This window comes from Rattus norvegicus, chromosome 11, assembly GCF_021556685.1.
Source record: "Rattus norvegicus strain SHRSP/BbbUtx chromosome 11, alternate assembly SHRSP_T2T, whole genome shotgun sequence".
NCBI lineage: Eukaryota > Metazoa > Chordata > Mammalia > Rodentia > Muridae > Rattus > Rattus norvegicus.
In genome coordinates this window covers 46,683,767-46,702,648 of record NC_141544.1, presented here as the reverse complement: position 1 = coordinate 46,702,648, position 18,882 = coordinate 46,683,767, and the positions used below count along the sequence as shown (strand labels likewise).

The 18,882-nt window shown below is 49.4% G+C and overlaps 1 protein-coding gene and 1 long non-coding RNA gene across 8 annotated transcripts in view; one reads left to right on the top strand and one right to left on the bottom strand.

The window, feature by feature from the left end:
• Dop1b (DOP1 leucine zipper like protein B) overlaps positions 1–18,882 on the bottom strand; it is a 102,179-nt gene that overhangs the window by 25,590 nt on the left and 57,707 nt on the right. For 4 of the 7 annotated variants that reach the window (XR_015632793.1, XR_015632792.1, NM_001191660.2 and 1 more), the window contains 8 exon segments: positions 15,539–17,171; positions 14,681–14,792; positions 13,230–13,418; positions 10,362–10,484; positions 9,930–10,064; positions 6,176–6,231; positions 4,705–4,809; positions 4,537–4,603 (listed from right to left, as the gene is read on the bottom strand). Coding sequence is in view for 4 of the 7 variants with exons in the window: in NM_001191660.2 (NP_001178589.2) it covers positions 4,537–4,603; positions 4,705–4,809; positions 6,176–6,231; positions 9,930–10,064; positions 10,362–10,484; positions 13,230–13,418; positions 14,681–14,792; positions 15,539–17,171 (2,420 nt within the window). In the remaining 3 variants the exon portion in view is untranslated. 7 annotated transcript variants of the gene reach the window in all.
• LOC148002546 (uncharacterized) lies at positions 9,545–18,584 on the top strand. Its single transcript, XR_015633339.1, has 4 exons — positions 9,545–10,189; positions 13,093–13,175; positions 13,842–13,964; positions 17,652–18,584. It is a non-coding gene; the product is annotated as an uncharacterized LOC148002546 (long non-coding RNA).

Below are 18,882 nucleotides of genomic sequence, written 5' to 3'. Positions count from 1 at the left end.
CTGAAACCCAGAATGGCTCACCAGGAATGCCTTCAGACACAGGGAGAGCTGTGGGATGGAAATGCTGTACTGACCCACAGTGAGTGAGCGCTCTTAGCCGATGTCCACTGGCTTCCAACCTCGGCTTCTGCACTCAGCCCTGCTTTGGCCCTCCAGAATAGCAGCTCAGAGCCTTTTAAATGCCTCAGCTGCCCTGATGGACTCCATGTGGAGATGCAGTAAAAGGTGTTCGGATGTCACAGAGCCCCAAATCCCTCGGGGCTGAGAAGTATCCATGAAACCAGAGCGATTTTAACAGAGCCCAAGTAGCCAAAACCTGTTCTCCTAAAGTGACTGTTAGGCTGGTGGTCTGTGGGACAAAGAAGAACCGGCCCCCTCCACCAGCAAGAAGCCAGTGCTTGTAGGACTCCAAGGGCAGAACAAAGAGATTCCCGCCAGGTTGCATGCTTACAAAAGCCCGCACAAAACACTGGACAAAGCGCACACTTAGTTCTGGATTCCCAAGTGACCACTACACTCAGGACACATGTACTGACCCCCCAAACACAGTCCCTCTTGATTTCATGAACCTCCTATTGTGAGACCCTGACCCCCCTCCAAGCCCATAACTAATCCTGAATAAATCTGCCTTTTGCTTAGGGGTCCATGGGTAAATCTGCACATGCTATTTCCTGGCCTTTGCTCTGTCCTTCCTTAACTTGCTATAACTTGGTTTGGGAAAGACAGAGGCAGAAGAAAAAATTCTTTTCCTCCAGATTTTGATCAAAACTGTAAACAAACTCAAGAGCGATAAAACTGTCTTCTTTTTATCCCAGGCAGAAGTCACAGCCAAGCATTACCCGTGGAGGGCTCTGTGGCAGCTTGGTTACCAACCTGCAGGCTGCTACCGAGCTTTCCTGGAAAGCAAGAAGAGACCTGCAAACTCCTTGCAGGGACTGCCTGACTCACTGTGCCAACCTTTCTCTGCTTAGACTCTGACGAGGAATAGCCTGACGCTCAGTGAGTTCTGGGAGTTTGTGTTTATGTGCTTTGCCCTCTGTTCCTGTGCACAGAATAACTCATATTCCTGTTGGTTTGCTTCCTCAGTCTTCCTTCAACTAGAAAAGCCGCTTCCACTGCTGGCCTGCTGGAATACTGGAACAAAATGTTGCCTGTTTAAGCCCAATAAGAGCTTTAAGATTTATTTATTTGCGTTGGAGAGATGGCTCAGCCGTTAAAGGCTAGGCTCATAACCAAAAATATAAGTTTTATTTAGTTTTACTTTAGGGTGGTTTGTCTGTAAGTATGTGTGCACAGATGTATAGAGTACCGCTAGAGTCCATTGGAGGGCGCCAGAACCTCTGCAGCTGGAGTTACACGTGGTTGTGAGTTGCCATGTGGGTGGGGGACACTGGACCTGAGTCCTCTGCAAGAGCACCTGGTGCTTGTAATCACTGAGGCATCTCTTGAGCCTCAACTAAGAGGTGAAAGCAGGAAGATCAGAAGTTCAAAGTTATTCTGGGCAACTCAGCAAGACCGTGTCTCAAATAGGAATTGTAAAGTGATGTGGTATACAGCTCAGCAGTCCTGGCTAGTCCCCAACAGCACAGACACAGTGAACCCAGCCTTGGGCATGGTGCTGTAGGCCTATGACCCAAGCCCTGAGGGAAGAAGACTCAGAGTTTAAAGTTAACCTGAGCTACACAGCAAGACCATTTCTCAGAAAACAGGGGCCAGGAGGAAAGAGAAGCAGGTTGGTCAACAGAGAGATGAAGAAAAATGCACTAAAAACCATAGCCGTGTAAGGAAAGATAAATGATGACTTTTGCAGGAGACAGAGACAACTGGAAACCATTGTGTTAGCAATGAGACAGGCCCAGAAAACAAATAGTGTGACCTTTCTATCTGTACACATGCAACTGTGTGTGTATAGGTGCACGTGAATGTGCATGTGTGCGTGCGTGCGTGTCATGAAGCCAGAATGGGATTGTAAGAGGGTAGGCACAGGCCTAAGGACGGTGGGAGATGCAGAGGATGATGGGACGTAAGTATTCCTGGACGGCAGCATCTTACATGTGAGCGTGACAGGGCACGAGAAGGCAGAGCTTCCTCCATCTTGTATGTGAGTCTGTGTCAGGGGCCATAATAGGACAAGTGAATAACTAGCAGGTGATCGTCCTGAGATGGTCCGCTAGGAATTAGCCACCCCTTTTGAGCAGATCTCTGCAGGTCTATGAAGATGCACTGTTTTGCAGTGATGCTATATAGATAAATAGATGATTTCTTAAGTCTTTTTTTTTTTTTTTTGGTTCTTTTTTTCGGAGCTGGGGACCGAACCCAGGGCCTTGCGCTTCCTAGGTAAGCGCTCTACCACTGAGCTAAATCCCCAGCCCAAGTCTTAATGATGATCTATAAGAATTTCTAAAATTGTAACAGTCAGTATTAAGCTCTTGTATATGGGACTGCTACTAGACCCTTTTCTGATAGTCAAACTGCAGTGAGAACTCTGCCAGTCTCCCAAGTGTCACCAGTTAATTGCTCTTAGATGGTAACCAGACTTTCTCCTACTCAGAGCCCATTCCAAGAGGTTGTAAAACTATTAACCAAAGGTCAGAAAAGGGGAGCTAACGATTTATTATAGGTGCTAGGACAGAGGATAAAATATTGACTGGGTTTATCTATGGACAACTTCACTAATAACTTACTTATGGTTTTAAACCTGTGGGGCTGTGACAGGTGATGGATGTTTAGCCAGATAATTACTCCTAATGGATATGCAAGCAAGCATTCTCTGTTGTAAACTTCTATTTCAATTTATCATTTGATTTTATGTGCGAACTTGTGATGGACTCTTTAACATGTGACCATGCATTCTGAAAGATGTAGAAGAGCTGAGGACAAAGAGAAGAAAGGAGAGATATTTTTCTCTTTCCCTGCTTAGAGAAGAGTAGAATTTTTCCCTTACTAGAATTTTTTTTCTCTTTCCCCACTTAGCAGAATTGTTTCCCTTTCCCGCTTGGGATCTTTCCGCTTCCTCCCTTAGCTAGCTTTCACAGGAAACTTTTTACAACTTAGTAATAAACACTATAATCACTTTTCAAAGTGTCCCCTTTTCTTCCGGACTAGCAGGCAGAAAGTTGAGAGTTGAGCAGTTCCTGCAGAGACGGAACAAAGGCCACATTACTTACTCCCCGCCTCCCCGCTGTCAGGCTACAAGTGTCCATCCCCTAAGCCAGCAGCAGCCTTTCACCCTCAGAAAGAGCAAGAAACTTTTTAGGGATTGTTTTTTAGACTTTATTATCAGCATTTCAGAGTTAGAGAACTAGAACGTCCAGAGACCCTCAGACTTCAAAGCCACACCAGAGTCCTGACACTACTCTCTCCAGTCTGGGAGGCTCCTGCAATGTGACAGGGCAGGACAAGGCAAAGCTTCCTCCGTCTTGTGTTCATGCTCAGGCCACGTCAGGTTTAACTAGAATTTGATTTATTTGATGGAGAATCCTGTGGAAAACTGCCCAACTCTATTCTAGGACCAGAGCCCAAGATGCCCCCAGCTAACTTACTTTAGCTCTGGTCAACTGCTTGTGCAAACCTCCCCTGCAGCTGCAGAGGGAGACAACAGGATGTCTCTTCTGCCTTAAAGGCCCCTTGATCTAAACGCCCCAGGCCACACTTAGGTCCTGAGTACCCGAGTGTCCTACCAGCCCAGTGTCCTACCAGCCGAGTGTCCTACCAGCCGAGTGTCCTACCAGCCGAGTGTCCTACCAGCCGCTGGATAGACTTCCAGGGGGCCTATAACTGTCTGAGTGCTTGTCTAGAGAGTCAAGGAATACTGTACATCTATGTTCAAGTTGAAGTCTGTGGTTAAACAGAACAGCCATGGACCCTACTCAGTGTTAGTAACTGTAGAACCATGATGTATCCGAAGTGTATCATGACTTTTTCTTTTCCTTTTTTTTTTTTTTTTTTTTTCCGGAGCTGGGGACCGAACCCAGGGCCTTGCGCTTGCTAGGCAAGTGCTCTACCGCTGAGCTAAATCCCCACCCACCCCCCTTTTCTTTTTTTTGAGGTGGAGTCTCACTAAGTAGCCATGGAATTCACTATGTGGCCTGGAACTCATAGCAATCCCCCTGCCTCAGCTCCCCGACTTTAGCATTCTGGTCCTCAAGTGCTGGGATTATAGGCATGAGCCACACCACATCTGGGTAAATTTTACTGTTTCTACAACATTTTAATTTTCTTATGAACACATGTTGCTTTTATACTGGAGCAAGGAGAAAGTTTCAAGGAGAACTTCCTGGGAGGAGAAAGATTCATACTTCCGAGATATCTGTGTCCAGCAATCAGGACGGCGTCTCACAGACTCCCCAGCAGGCGGGCAGCTCTAATGTGACACAACAAACCTGCCCCAAGCCTGCTTGGTCTTCACTAACAGGAGAGACTCAGAACACAGGCCAAGCTAAGATACCATTCTGGGTAAGATTTGTTAGCAATGATGGTGCTATTACAGACTGACTACAGGACTGCCGACCTTTTCCAGCAGTCCCACATACACACCTGAAGGTCTTTTTGGTCCTTCTTGCTTTCCAGGTTGGGTGTTCTTGTTACGAAGTCATTCAGCATGCTGTTGAGAGACAATCAGCTTCTGGTCAAAACGTTACAGAAGTAAAATAAAATGTATTCTATAGAGAACACTGTATCTGTGTGAACGTGGAGATTCCATACCTGAGAAGCAGAAAGTATCCAGGGGGAGCCAGGTTCAGCTGCACAGCCTCCTTCAGGACACCCAGGAGCGAAGGGAAGGCCTCCTGCAGGTCTGGTATGGAAAGCCTGTTTGAAAAACAAAGCCAGGCACTGGAGCCTAAGCAGACAAAGTCCGTTTCTGAGAAGCTTTAGATGCAGGGAAGCACCTGGGAGAACAGCTCACTGGCCTCATGTTGCCTGTTTCAGCTTATCACAGTCTCTGCAAGCTCAGTTTAGTACCGGGGCAAGCATCTGCAGTTAGGGTACCTGGAGTCCAGCTTCTGACATGTGGGGCATTTTGGGTTTCACTCTCTGTAAACTAGAAGCCTCAGCCGGCCGATCAGCCTTCATTTCTGGCCATGCTTGTCCAGCACTGAGGACAGCATGCATCATGGATGGTAAAGAGGCGTAAGGGAAGGTGAGCTCGCCAGGGACCATGACCCAGGGCAGCTCTCGGGTGGGTCAGCGAGGAGGGTGCTGACATCTCGGCAGCACGGTTTGCTAAAGCACAGATGCAGTCAGAGGGCCCCGGTCCACCCCTGGTGCCTGCCTACCTTACTGTCTCTTGTTCCACCTTGGTGACTCCTCCTCTGCGGCAGAAGGATGATAAAAACCTACTCTGAAGCTGCTGGCAGCTCAGAGCCACGGAGGTCAGCTGGTGTCCCAGTAGCACTGGCTTTTCCAGAGCGACATGACTAGCCTAGCCCAGGGGACCACTAAGATGCTCCCAGGTGAAGACGGACACCAGTTTGAATTTAACGTCAGCCTAGTGACTGCTGGGACTGCAGTCCTCAGTTTAGCTGTCTGTGGCTACAGACTGTGAAGAGGAGGAGTGGCTGAGATGTTAACTGTGAACCACGGAGACTTCCTGGGTTGTCAGAGTTATTTACTGTGAGCCCCAACCCAGCGACCCTGATGGGTTTCAAGCACATGGCCTTCAGATGGTGGTGCTGTTTGGGGAGGCTGTGGAATTGTGGGGGTAGGAGGCATGGCTGCCTGAGGTGCATGTGCGCCCTCCATCCCTCACTCACCCCAACGCAAGTGGCCCTATCCAAGCTGTGCCCCGGAGTATAGCGTAGGGCCCAGCAAGCGCTCTTTGCATGCTGGGGATCCCTGTACACCTGCCGCAGCCCAGACTGAGACTCAGCTGAGTAAACCAGCCCTTCCCCCTTCTCTACAAGGGCTTACACTTTCCTAGCTGCGGGTCTTCTAAAGCCAGCTTCATATACATCGGACCTTTCCAAAGCTTAGAAGGCCTCAGGTAAAGCTTCACTGGCATGAGCCTTCAATGTTCCGCATGTGGACTTTAAAAATGTCAGCTCTCAGGCCTTCAGAGAGAGAAAAGTACGGATACTGAGGCCACACCCAAGCTGGGAGGAGTGAGGACACTTAAGCTCTCTGAACTAAAGTTAAGTTGCTCCTCAGTCCCTGCCAATACAGGAGGCGCCATTACCTTTGGATGAAAGCATAGCAGAACTGCAACACAGGGATGTCCACCAGGGGAGACTTCTGAAAAGGAAGGCAAGATGAGTCACTGCAGGTGGGAAGGAAGGGAAAGAAGGTAACACCATTCACTGCAGGCTGGTAGGAAGGGAAAGAAGGCAACATCACTCATTGCAAGTGGGTAGGAAGGGAAAGAAAGTGAAGAATTAAAATTTCAAAAAGTTAGGACGTGCCTGAGAGGGTGTTAGAGATAGGACCTGCCAAACCAGCTATCAGCCCCAAGGACATTGACCATCTGTAGCCACCCCCTCCCCTTCCTTCACCCCCCTGAGTGAGATGAGCCACCCTACCTGCCTGCCGAGCTGCTAGAGAGCACGTACACCTTGCTGATGTAATTTCGCACCGAAAGTAACTGTGCACCATTTGAATTGACCAATCATGTGTAACCACGAGAATGCCCCTATATAAACCCCCCCCCCCCGAGTTTGGAAGCTCGGGGTCGATTCCTCTGTCTCCTGTGTGGGATACGTATCGACCCGGGATCCCGCTAATAGGGATCTCGTTAATAAAAGCTACCTCCTGCTGTTATATCAAGATGGCTACTCGTGATTCCTGGGGGCACTCCATCCCACGATTGGAGCGAGAGACGCGGCTCCCCGTTTAGGGGTACGCTCTTTCAAAAGCAACACCACTCATTCCAGGTGAGTAGGAGGGGAAAAAGACAACACTAACCACTGCAGGCTGGTAGGAAGGGAAAGCAGGCAACACCTAGTCCCTGCAAGTGGGTAGGAAGGGAAAGACAGCAACACCACTCACTGTAAGTGGGTGGGAAGGGAGACTGTCAAAGAATTCAACAGAAAACTCAACAGGGCTGTAGTTGCTAAGGTTTGAATCTGAAACATCTCCCACAAGCCCATGGGAACACACTGGTTCCCAAAGTGAAGTGCTATTTGGTAGTCCGCTGGACCTTGGTGGGTGGATGAGGCTTCTCACTGGGGGCAGACCTTTAGAGGTCACATCCTGGTCCTGGAAGTGCTGTGGACTGACATGAACAGTCTCCACACAAGCTCCTGCTGCTACTATGAGCTGAGTGGCCCTGCCAGGCCTCCCCTACCACAATGGACGGAGCCTCAGAAGCCATTAGTAGATAGATACATATGTCTTCCCTTCCTCCAGTTGTCTGTCTATTCTGATAAGAATTGTGCTTCAGCGACACAGGTTTGAGCCAAAGACTCTTTTGTGTAAACACACACTAGCAACACTAGCATATACCTGGACAACCATGTCTTCGAGGTCCCTCCCAACTTCTGGAACAGAGAGCTGGGGTGAACGTGGATCCTCATAAGTGCACAGAATGGCTTCTTGGCAAGACAGGGTTTAGTCCTTAGTGCAAGAGTTTGCGCTGCCTAGCTCAGAGATCATCAAGTCCCAACTAGCTGGAGTTATAGGAGAAAAATAACAAACCCATTCCAAATTCCTCTTAGGAAGCTATTTATAGAAGTTCAACTAAAATAACCGAGAAATACCAAACTTCAACCAGACAGATAAAATCTGGTTCCTTCTTTACATCCTCTAAACAAGAAGTTACAATTTTCTGTAGACTTTATAGTATCTTGAAAAAACACAACCCAAAGAGGCCCCACTGCTGGCTACACGGAGCGTGTGCTGTCTCCTAGGCGCGGCCCTGGCTTCTGTGGAAGTAGAGCTGGCCTGACAAGGCCCCAGGAGGCGCCATTTCCTGGTGTCACTCAGGGTTCTCAGTCCTCGCTTCTCTCGATGGCCAGCCTACTTTAATGTCTAGGTGCAGCACTGGGTGAAGACTAACAGCCAACATTCTGGGAGAGCCACAGGCAGACTAACAGCCATGCAAGTGGTCTGTGTCCCTGGACCTGGGGCCGCAAGCACTTGGCTGATTCTCTAATCCACCTTTCAAGTATGTTTACTGTGACCTTCCTTCTTTTTCAACCTAGAATCTAGATAAAACAAACTGAAACAACACATTTCAGTCTACTATGCTGCCAAATCATGTGTGGATTACACATTCATGTATGTGCAGTCCATGTGTGTGCAGTCTGTGTGTACACATTTCATGTGTGTGAAGTTTATGTGTGTGCAGTCTGTATCTATACAGTTTGTATGTGTGCAGTCCATGTGTTTACAGTTCGTGTGCGTGCAGTCCGTGTATGTGTGCAGTCCATATGTGTGCAGTCCATGTATGTGCTGTCAGTGTGTATACAGTTCGTGTGTGTGCAGTCCATGTGTATACAGTTCGTGTGCTTGCAGTCCATGTGTATACAGTCTGTGTGAATACAGTCCCTGTGCTTGCACTCCCTGTGTGTGCAGTCTGTGTGCATGACTAAGGATGGTCTTGATAAGGACTCATTAGATTGTGAGGCCCCCTCAGGGTTAAAGTCTCACCTCAGAGGGAGGGTCAGTGGCTGAGAAGGAGCCTGCCACCTGGAGCTAGCCTTAGCTCCTTTAACAGGCACCTGAGTAAGCTGCTGGATCTGACTGTCAGTCTTGGAACGCAGTCACCATCTGAACTACAGCGGAGACGCCCTAGCTCCTACTGGTGGCTGCACCACTGAATCTGTCAATACGCGGCTTCCTGACTCCCCTCTGCCCTGTAACTATATAACCACGGAACCTTTTCACAGTGGGGCACGTCCCTCAGGATAGTTTGTTTTTCTTCTCAGAACATGATCACTCAAATTTGACTCAGACAAACTATTTTCTTGTTTCCTTTCAAGTAGAACTGGTTTACAACCATACTCTAAAGCTGTCTGCTTCACCGCAACCCCTGCCATCGATCTCTCCCTTCCCCAACTGTCTGGGTAAGTTCTGTCTTCTCACTGTTTTCAACTGACCCTCGACACACTCTCGCGGCCAACTGTTGACTTTGTACTGTAAAAGCTAGGGCCATCGGCACAACAGCTCTTCTAGACCCTCTTTCACACACGAGACTTGAGTCATACACGAGCTGTGTCACTAGGATGATTTCTGAAGCTCCCTGCAGGGAAAGCTCACGATTGCCACAAGAATGGATGCCATCCCTCATGGTCTCTAAGCACAGCTCTGTACCTGGCCTTCCTACAGCACCTTCTCATAAGAGCTAAGGACTTAGTGCTCCCACGTGTGAGACTCAGAAATGTTCTCAGGGACGGACATATGGCTACCCCTTTTGACGTATGACCACAGGAAAGCTGGCCTCTGTTTCTCTGCGAGAAGTACAGGCTAACTTCTACGCTTGCTCCGCTGAGACCTCTCTCCTTCATCTGCTACCCTCCCCCATGCTGCTGTCCATGTCTGGTCTCTCCTTCCTCTAGTCATCAACACGCACCAAATCCGACTGAGTCCTGCCCCTCCTGCCCCTCCTGCTGCCCTGATGACTGCTGAATCCCACAGGCCTGCGCCCCTGACAGAGTCTGGCTCTGTTTACTTTCTGCACCTCTCAGGTTGTGGAGCTCCTGAAGGCAGGTGCCATTTCCTCTTTCTAGAAGGTGCTAAGAGTTGAGCACCAGGCAGGGTGTGTGACATGGGGACGGCAAGCTGACCTCAGGGAGCTCCCACTAAGAAACAGCAGCGCCCGAACTCTGAATGCCTCCTTCAATGCATACAGCGCTGCTCTACAACCCAAAGAATTCTCCCTCTCCCAGCGGGCCGCAACAGTAGGAAGAAGCACCAGGAAGGAGGCACTTCCTGTAGATCTCCCACCTCCTGCCTGTACATCTCCCAGGGTGCGTCCTCTCCACAGGGCACCTCACCTCATCCCCTTTGATCTGCGCTGGCTTCTTCACCACCTCCTTCACCAGCTGCAGCACTGAGTCTGTCTGCAGAGTGCTGAGAGCACACACCAGGTCGACAAGGGTGTGCTGGGACGCGCTTGCCACGGGGACCATCTGTCCAGAAGAAGAGAGTTCCTTGAAAGCTTACAGAAGATAAAGGCAAAACAGCACACACACAGCACAGCCTTCCGCAGTGGCTGTCCCTGGAGAAGTCTGATGTGATTGTAGTGTGTGTGGAGGTAAGTTCCTGTCTGTGAGTGTGCACAGGCCTGAGCTTCTCCACAACTGTCCTCCACCCATTTCCTTCCACCTTTTATCTTGCGAGTGTGCATGCAGAGGTTGGAGGACAGTGGGAATCAGCAGGCATCGTGTGCACTGAGCCCACCTTGCGAGCCCGCTCCAGCTTCTTACCTTGGTCTTGCTGTGGCGCCGCGACTGCTTTCTGCTCCACACTGTAGCAACTGCGGCTATCAGTTGAACCCCGAGATGGCCTGTCAAGGGGTTCAGCAAGTCTAAGATTTTTTGTCTTATGGTCTGGTAAAAAGAAAAGCAAGAGTTAAGTGCAAAAAAAAAAAGTCTTCCCAGAGTAGCATCAGGGCCCTCACCTGAGGCACACTTAACTGCTGGCTATGGTAAGAGCTGACTCAGAATGACATCAGTGGGCTTCACAGCACCACTGGAACAGAGGAGGGGCTGCGACTCCTCTGGCAGAGGGAAGGCACAGTGAGTGGCCAGGATGGGGACCCAGTGAGGTGAGATGAGCTACTTGTCAGAGTCTTAAGATGGTAAATATTACTGAGGGGCAATTAAACCTGACCACTGGTGCGTGTGTGTGTGTGTGTGTGTATGTGTGTGTGTGCGCACCTGTGTCTGTGTGTATACCTCTGTGTGTACCTGTGTATACCTGTGTCTGTGTGTACCTCTGTGAGTGTACCTGTGTATGTATATATACCCCTGTGTACCTGTGTGCGCCTATGTGTACCTGTGTATGCTTGTGTGTGTACCTGTGCATGCCTGTGTGTGTACCTGTGCATGCCTGTGTGTGTACCTGCGTATGCCTGTATATCTGTGTGTGTGCATTTGTGCATGCCTCTGGGTGCATGTGTACCTATGCATGTGCCTGTTTGAGTGCATGTTTCTGCAGTACAGGAACTGGATCCGGGGTCTGGAACATGCTGGAGCATGCTTGGCCAGTGCTTTCCCACTGAGCTTCACTACCTACACAGAAGTCTCACAGAAATCCCACGGCCCAGGTTTACCTAGAGCAGCAGGGACTAGAGCTTAAAATCATTAGAAAAGTTAATTTTCAAGTTCTAAAAGTATGCAGCCCTTATCAAACTGTATCAGTTAAGCAGTTCAGGATAAGGCTGGAACCTGGCCTAGCCTCATCCATACTCTGCCTTTGGCTTCCCCAGATTCCTGCAAGCAGCCATTCTCCCTGCCCTTGGCCTGTGGCCTTCCCTGCCCCAAACACTCTGCTCTGGTTCAGCCCTCCCTCCATGGTCTCAGATCTGCACTGTGCCCAGTTCTGCACCCTCCCTGACAGCACAGACCAGGCAGCACCATATACCATTGCAGCAACATGCCGGCTCTCCTCGGGAGTGCCTCCCTCTGCCGTGAGGGCAGAGGCTTTGCCGGGTTGGCCCACAGGGCATGAGCATGGTACCTGGAAGAGGTCACTGTGCTGTGTCCTCATGCTCATGCTTCACAGTAGACAAAAAATGTTTTCCTTTATCAAAATTGCTTAGTAACAGGCTCTTCTTACAGATGGGGAAACTGAGGCTCAGACAGAACAAAGGGTTTTCAGGGCCTGTTTAGAGCAGCTCTCCATACACAGTGTGAGCCAGCGTGGGCGTCGCTAAGAAAGGGCACCCGTGACAGACCAAGAAATGATGTCCAGCTTGGTGAAACCAAGAGTTTCCTTAAGGTAGAGTCTCATTATGTAGCCTGGAATCACTATGGAGACCAGGCTAGGCCTAACCCCATAGAGCTCCATCTGTCTCTTCCTCCGAGTGCTGGGATTAAAGATGTGTGCTACCACACCCAGCTTATTCATTTTAAAGAATTCAGTAACTCCGGTTTTTATTTATAATTTGTGAGAGATGTGATATGTGTGTGTGCGTGTGTACACATGCGTGTGCCACAGCACATTGTGGGGGTTACAGGACAACCCTCAGGTGTCTTTTGCTTCAGTCTTTGTGTGGCTTTGGAGAATCACTCAGGTCACTGGGCAGGCAATTTACCCACTGAGCCCTCGCACCAATTCCCTCCACCCCAGGAACTTAACTGGGGTTACCTACAGGAACACAGGCAACTTATACCACAGGAGAAAAATCTTCTCAGAGCGGGTGGAGCTCCACAGCTCTGGGTCTGTGGTGCATGTTCTCCACCACATACAAAAGCAGGAGTCAGAGTCTTGTAGAACCAATTCCAACTGCTCTGATTTCAAGATGGCAATGGCATGTTGTGCCCAGAGGACAGCACTGTGTCCAGCATGTCTGGACCTGAGGGGATGTTCTGCATGTGCCTGTCCATCACTGGTCACTGTGAGCCCAAAGCCAGGCCTGGTGCCCAGGGCCACCCAACTCCTGTGCTTGATAATTCTGAGCTGCCACAGACAGTATCAGATAATCACAGGCCAGCTCGTGGGCCTGGGGTCTTCTGAGACAGACATAAAAAACTAACAGGCTCGATGTTCTGAAGGTGTTTGCTTAGTAAGATAAAGAAGCTCTCACAGGCCCCCACACCCCAGGCTTCTGACGCACTTCTGAGGAATAAGCCATGTTTAAGCAGAGAGTCGCGGACACTCAGGTGGGGACTAGACCAATCATCAGACTTCAATTTTATAAACAGTGTTTTTCAAGAAAGGCTGAACACAGAGAAGGTTTGTTGGTTTTCACGAGAAAGGGTCTCATATGTATTTCTAGATGGTGGCAAACTTAGTTCGTAGATGAGGCTAGTCCTGAGGTCCTGATCTTCCTTTCACTTCTAACATGCCGAGAATTACATCATGCGCCATCACAGTTACCGTAAGGGGAGATTTCTCCATGTGATTTGGACTGTGGGTTCACTAAGCATTTTATGATTATCTGCATATAGGTTTCTATAGTTACATCTTTTTCTTTCTTTACCCGGCTCACAGAGACGTGGGAACGATGCAGGGAGAGAGAAAAGCAGCCATGGTGATGCTCAGCTGTAACCCCAGCTCTCAGGAGGCTGTGGTGGGTGAGTTTAAGTTTCTGTAAACACACAAACCAACGGACCCGAGAAAGGCCTCACCTTGGTGGTTTTAAAGTAGACGGAGGATGATCCTTTTGTGGCTCCCAGGAGATCCACCGGTCTCTTCTGAGTTTCCTCCTTCTTGAGAACATTCCAGATGAGGGCCATGGTGTTCACTATTCGAGGCAGCTCTTCCAAAATGGCGTTCTTGGCATTTCTCAAGTTGATCGGATCGCTTACAGCAGCGGTCTGAAAGTTCAAATGGGTGCCTGAGGCTCACCTGCCCCAGCCAAGCCCCCTCTTGCCTGGGGATGGTGGCGCTGCTGGGATGTAGGGTGGGCCACTGCCCACATGGTCGCCTGCCAGTGGCATCTGCCCCTGTATGTATCAACCCCTTGCTTGTTCGCAGAGACTGAGCTGACGTGTAACTTCAAATTATAAATTTTTTTTTTGAGATAGGGGCTCTCTATTATGTAGTTCTAGCTGTCCTAGAACTCACTATGCAGACCAGGCTGGCCTTGAACTCACAGAGATCCACCTGCCTCTGTGTACTTTAAGATTTTGTTTTGTTTTTTAAGAGGGGGTCTCATGTGGTCCAGACTGATCTCAAAGTTGCTACTTAACTCAGCCAAAAATGACCCTGAGCTCTGATCCTCTTCCTTCACCATTAAGCACTGTTAAGTGCTGGTGGTCTTACAGGAATGCTCCGCCAGCCCCAGGTTGTCCTGAGACTTAACTGGACAGAGTGAAGCAGCCACCTCAGATTTCATAAGCATCATATCACGACATCAGGAGGTAAAAAAAAAAATCACTTAGACTAAGACAAGTGCAGGGTAAAGGATGGTTTAATGAGCAAGAAGTGTGTTTGTGTGCAAGCCTGAGGGCATGTGTTCAAATCCCCAGCATCCACTTAAAAAGTTGGGTGTAACTTTGTATGCTTGTAGCTTCAGTACTGGAGGCTCACTGGCCAGCTGGCCAGACTGGCCAAAGCAGACAGCTTCTGGCTCAGTGAGACCTTATTGTTGGGCAAAGAGTTAGAGAGCAGCAGAGAAAGAGCCTAAATCTTCCTCTGGTCTCCATATGCATGTAAACAGGCTTAGGAATGTGCCAATGCAACACACACACACACACACACACACACACACACACACACACACACACACACAAGCACACCTGCACAGAAGTTAAGTAAGCCTAAAATCAATCAATCTGCCTTGTATCTTACGGCGATGGCAGCTGATGGAATAGTGGGCAAAGGTTGAAGGAACTCACTGACACTTGTTTCTCATGTGTACACACCTATGTTTGTGTGCACATTTGCACATCTTGCATGTATTTGCATACTGCACACATGTGTGGAACTCAACATTTATACTCTCAATTGTGCCTCATATATGTTTACATGACGTTTTCATCATTCATATGTCATTGCATACTTAACACAGTCATAGCCCAGGAGAGACAACCATTCTTAACAAGCAATTAGCCTACGAGTCCAGGGGGGAAGGTACCTTTTTATGTTGGGTAGGCTGTTCCAAAAGACAAAAATGGCTAATGGTCGTAAGGCCTTCCAGAAGAGTGAGTGGGTAATCTGGAGAAATGTTTTCCTTCTTTGAGGTTGTGCTGTGGAGAAGAAATGAGAAACTGCTAAATAAAGTAACAGGGTTGGGGGTGACCTGAGTTTGTTCCCAGAACCAACTTAGAAGAAAAGAACGGCTTCCCAACTTGTCCTTCAAAACACACACACACACACACACACACACACACACACACACACACACACGTATGCATGCACGCACACACACATATTAGAAGAATATTTAAAAATGAGAAACTGGTTTTGAGAATGTGAGGCCATGAGGGCTCCAGTCTGACATGTAAACACAGAACACAGAGACTGGCTGTGTTTGATGGACTGGGCTCCTGAAATTAAAGCACAGGCACCTTGGGTGTTGCTTTACGTTATAAAGTCACTACTGAAAAATGGTTTAAGGTGTTTTAGAGTTACTCTAAAGTGGATTCTGGTTTTATTTCCATTTTGCAAAACTAACAGTTAACTGACTAGCACCTCTGAGAAGGCTTGGGTCACTGTGTAGTTTATTTACACAGGGTATCAATTAGCACCAAGCGCATCCACTATGTAGCCAGGATGGCCTTGAGAGCAGTTTCTATGCAGTGCTGAGGACTGGACCTATGGGTTTATAGACGCTAGCAGGCAAGCACTCTACCAGACAAGGATCTAAACATGTACACTCGTGCTGATGACACCCCCAGCCTTCTGAGGGGGTTGATTATCTTTCAATTAGTAGCCTTGGCAACACAGACATTCATTACAAACTCTGCCAATAAAAGCATCAAGTTCAGCATACCTGACAGTAAACTTGACTGATTCGCTTTCATACTGCTTGACCAGATCGTCCAAATTTTTGCAGATCTGGATAACAAAGGGAGTCACTGTCCAGCCCAGAGACTTCCCAAAGTATGGCAAGGAATGCGTGACCAGGCTCACCCAGGCGGGGTGCATGCCGTAGCCATAGGCGGGCTGCAGACCTCTCACCACAGCGGAGACCAGAAGGCCCTGGGAGGTGAGGGGGTGGGGCTGCACATACTGCATGGCACCGATGGCCTGCTGGAAGTTAAGAGCCCTCTGCCATTCTCGGGAGAGGGCCGGCTGACTCTCGGAGTCCTCCTGACCCTGGCCCAGGTGGTGCTCCAGGACGATGAGGGCCTGCAACAGCTTGAGCAGTTCAATCTGCAGTGGGTGCTCACTCCAGATTTGGTCTTGGCCCAGATTGATGAGGCTCTCCTCAAAGAGGCTGTCCTCCACAAAGACCCTGCCTCCCCGGTCGGCGGTGGCCAGGCCATAGCGCTTCTGGCTGGTGTACATGGACGCGGACAGTGAGAGCAGGACAAACTCCTGGACCTTGCACCTCTGCAGCAGGCTGTGGATAAACTCCACATTCTTCCCTTCCGAGGACTTGGCCATGGAGACCAGCTGTGTAGTTATTCTAATGAGAACCTCCACGCTCTTGACCTGTACATCCCGGTTGCCAAGGATGTCCCTGTGGCAGACCTTCAGGTAGCAGGGGTAGTAGGACCGTAGGAAGCTCAGGCAGAGGTAGGTAAGGAGTTCAATCAGCAGGGAGTGGGGGCAGACATTAGGGGCCTGGGTCTGCAGCTTGCCATAAAAGCTCTGGCCAATGAGGGCCTCCTGGTGGCGAGCTAGGAGGTTGGAGATGAGGTTGAGGTGCGCAGTGGAGCTGGTGTCTATGCCTGTCCTGGACACAGCCTCAATGAATTCCTTGGGGTTGGTCTTAAGCACAGCCTCCAGCACCGAGAAGGCGTACAGGACCCTCTGGGAGTCGTAGGGCTGCAGGTAGAGCAAGATGTGTTTGAACAAGGCCTCGACTGTCTCCTGCTTCTCCCTCTGCTGCTTCAACAGCCTCGATGTGGTAATGGCTTGGAGCTCCACTTCAGCCTCCTCATCACTGGAAAATGACTCGGAAGCCTGTGTCTTGTCTGAGTCTGCTCGCACTAGGCTTAACCTGGCATTAGACCTGGGGCTTTCTGGCTGGAAGGCTGCCAGCAAGGCTGCTCGCTTGGAGTATGCCCTGCCCCCGACGGGGATGGGAGCACAGCAGTTCTCCTCGTGGCTTAGGTCCTGCAGGTCATGGGAGGGAGAGGAGAAAGTGGATGTGTTTTCACTGTCAGTGTGGCCAGAGCTCGTGTCTGCAGACTCTGTGTGCTCACTGCTATCCCCACCCCCAGAGGCCATCCTATCTGGAAGGTCCACGTAGTAGGGCAGGTCTTCCTCGCTCAGATCACTTCTTGGAGGGCATTTCTCTGGTTCCTTCTCTACCTCAGCCCAGATGGCTTCTCGATCCACTGTGGTGAACTGGCCTCGAGGCAGGTGTTCCTCAGGGGCGCCCTCTTGCAGCTCAGATTCACCACACGCCTCTCTGCATGCCGGCTTCTTCCTGTTAAACCAACGGTGTAGGCCCTCTGGAAATCACAGAACGACAAAGACTTTAGAATGGCTAGAGGTGACAAATTAGCTCTGAGGTGATCTTTGGCTTAAAGCAGACAATGTCCACTGGAACTGCATCTAGATTACATCATGGACAGAACAGAGACACAGCAATTTACATTTGTCCCGTAGCTGGGAGGGGCATCTCAGTTGGGAGAGTGCCAGGTTAGAGTGCTGAAGGCCCTGGGTTCGATTCCCAGCACTGCATAAAGCTTGGTGTTGGCCCACATGGGCACCATGGCTCTTAGGAATATTCAGGGATTGTGGGCATCACTGTCAGGTTTGTTATGTCAAATTCTGGTTTTTTATTTTTCTTGAGACAATTATACAGTCTGTCCTCTAATTACCGACCCTACTAAGTTATAGGCTACCATATCTGTTGTACACTTCATTTTTTTTTAATCATAATTTTAGGAGGAAGCACTTTGGAAAAATATAAATGATTTTTTTCCTAGGAATTCCCTCTTTGGAAGTGCATTCCACAGAAACATGAGGACAGGGCACGTGCTGAAATAGTCAGTGGAGAAAACAGGAAGTGAGCCCTAGAGCCACAGCAAGAGTGCAGGGAAATGGTTAGAAGCACACCTGTAACAGACGTGCTGCTGGGCCATGGAGCCTGTGTCAATACCCATGACCATGAGGTACGTACGGGAGAAGGGAGAGGGAAGATCCAGAGACACGGCAGCTGTACACGATGGAGAACACTCAGTGCTCACAGCTATAAACAGACGGAGAGGAGGGGCACCCACGAGCAGTGCCCAGCTCACTGGCTGCACCATGGGACTCCACGTAATGTCTTTACTTCTGAATTTTCTTGGAGGACTTTTTCTTTTTTCTTTTGCATGTGTATGTGTGCATTCATGGTGTTTCTGCATGTATATGTACTGTATGCTTAGATGTGTGTGGGTACATGTGTGTACGCATGTGTGGAGGCCTGAGGCTGGTGTCTGAGGCAGGGGATCTCAGGTGTCTGAGCTCAGCACCCTCAGATACAGCTAGTTACCCTAGGCAGCTTGCTCCAGGGACTGTCTTCCCAGGGCTGGACACGCATTTGGCATTCATGTAGATGCATGCCAGCTTCTCGGCTGTGCCAGCTTGATTCACCTTTGGTTTCAACAGGAACTTACTAAATGGCCCAGACTGCCTCCAGGTGATGCTCCCCTGTCCAGCTTCCCAAGTGCTAGAATTATAGGTGTGAGCTGCTATGCTCAGCCACTCCTACATTGTAAAATAGACAGTGCTACTTCTGCAATAAGACCATAGACAGCACTTTTCAATATCAACTTTCTCTTTTTAATTCAATTTACATTGATGTTCTGCCCCCATGCATGTCTGTGTGAGGGTGTCAGATCCCATGGAACTGGAATTACAGACAGTTGTTAATTGCCATGTGTGTGCTGGGATTTAACCTGTGTCCTTTAGAAGAGCAACCAGTGCTCTCAATCCCTGAACCGTCTCTGCAGCCCCTCAATTCTCTTGGTTAAGTAGCTTTCAACAATCTATGGCATGAACACTTGCCGGGTAAGGAGAGGAAGGAAAAGCGGAAACCAGAGACGTGCAGCCTGTGAGCACACAGACCACAGTGGCACAGACAGGGCAGGGCGGGCAGCACCTCCCTTTCTTCATTCTCTGGTACTGCCAGGGAGCAGCCACATCAGCACCAGGAAAGAAACGGGAAGGGCAGAG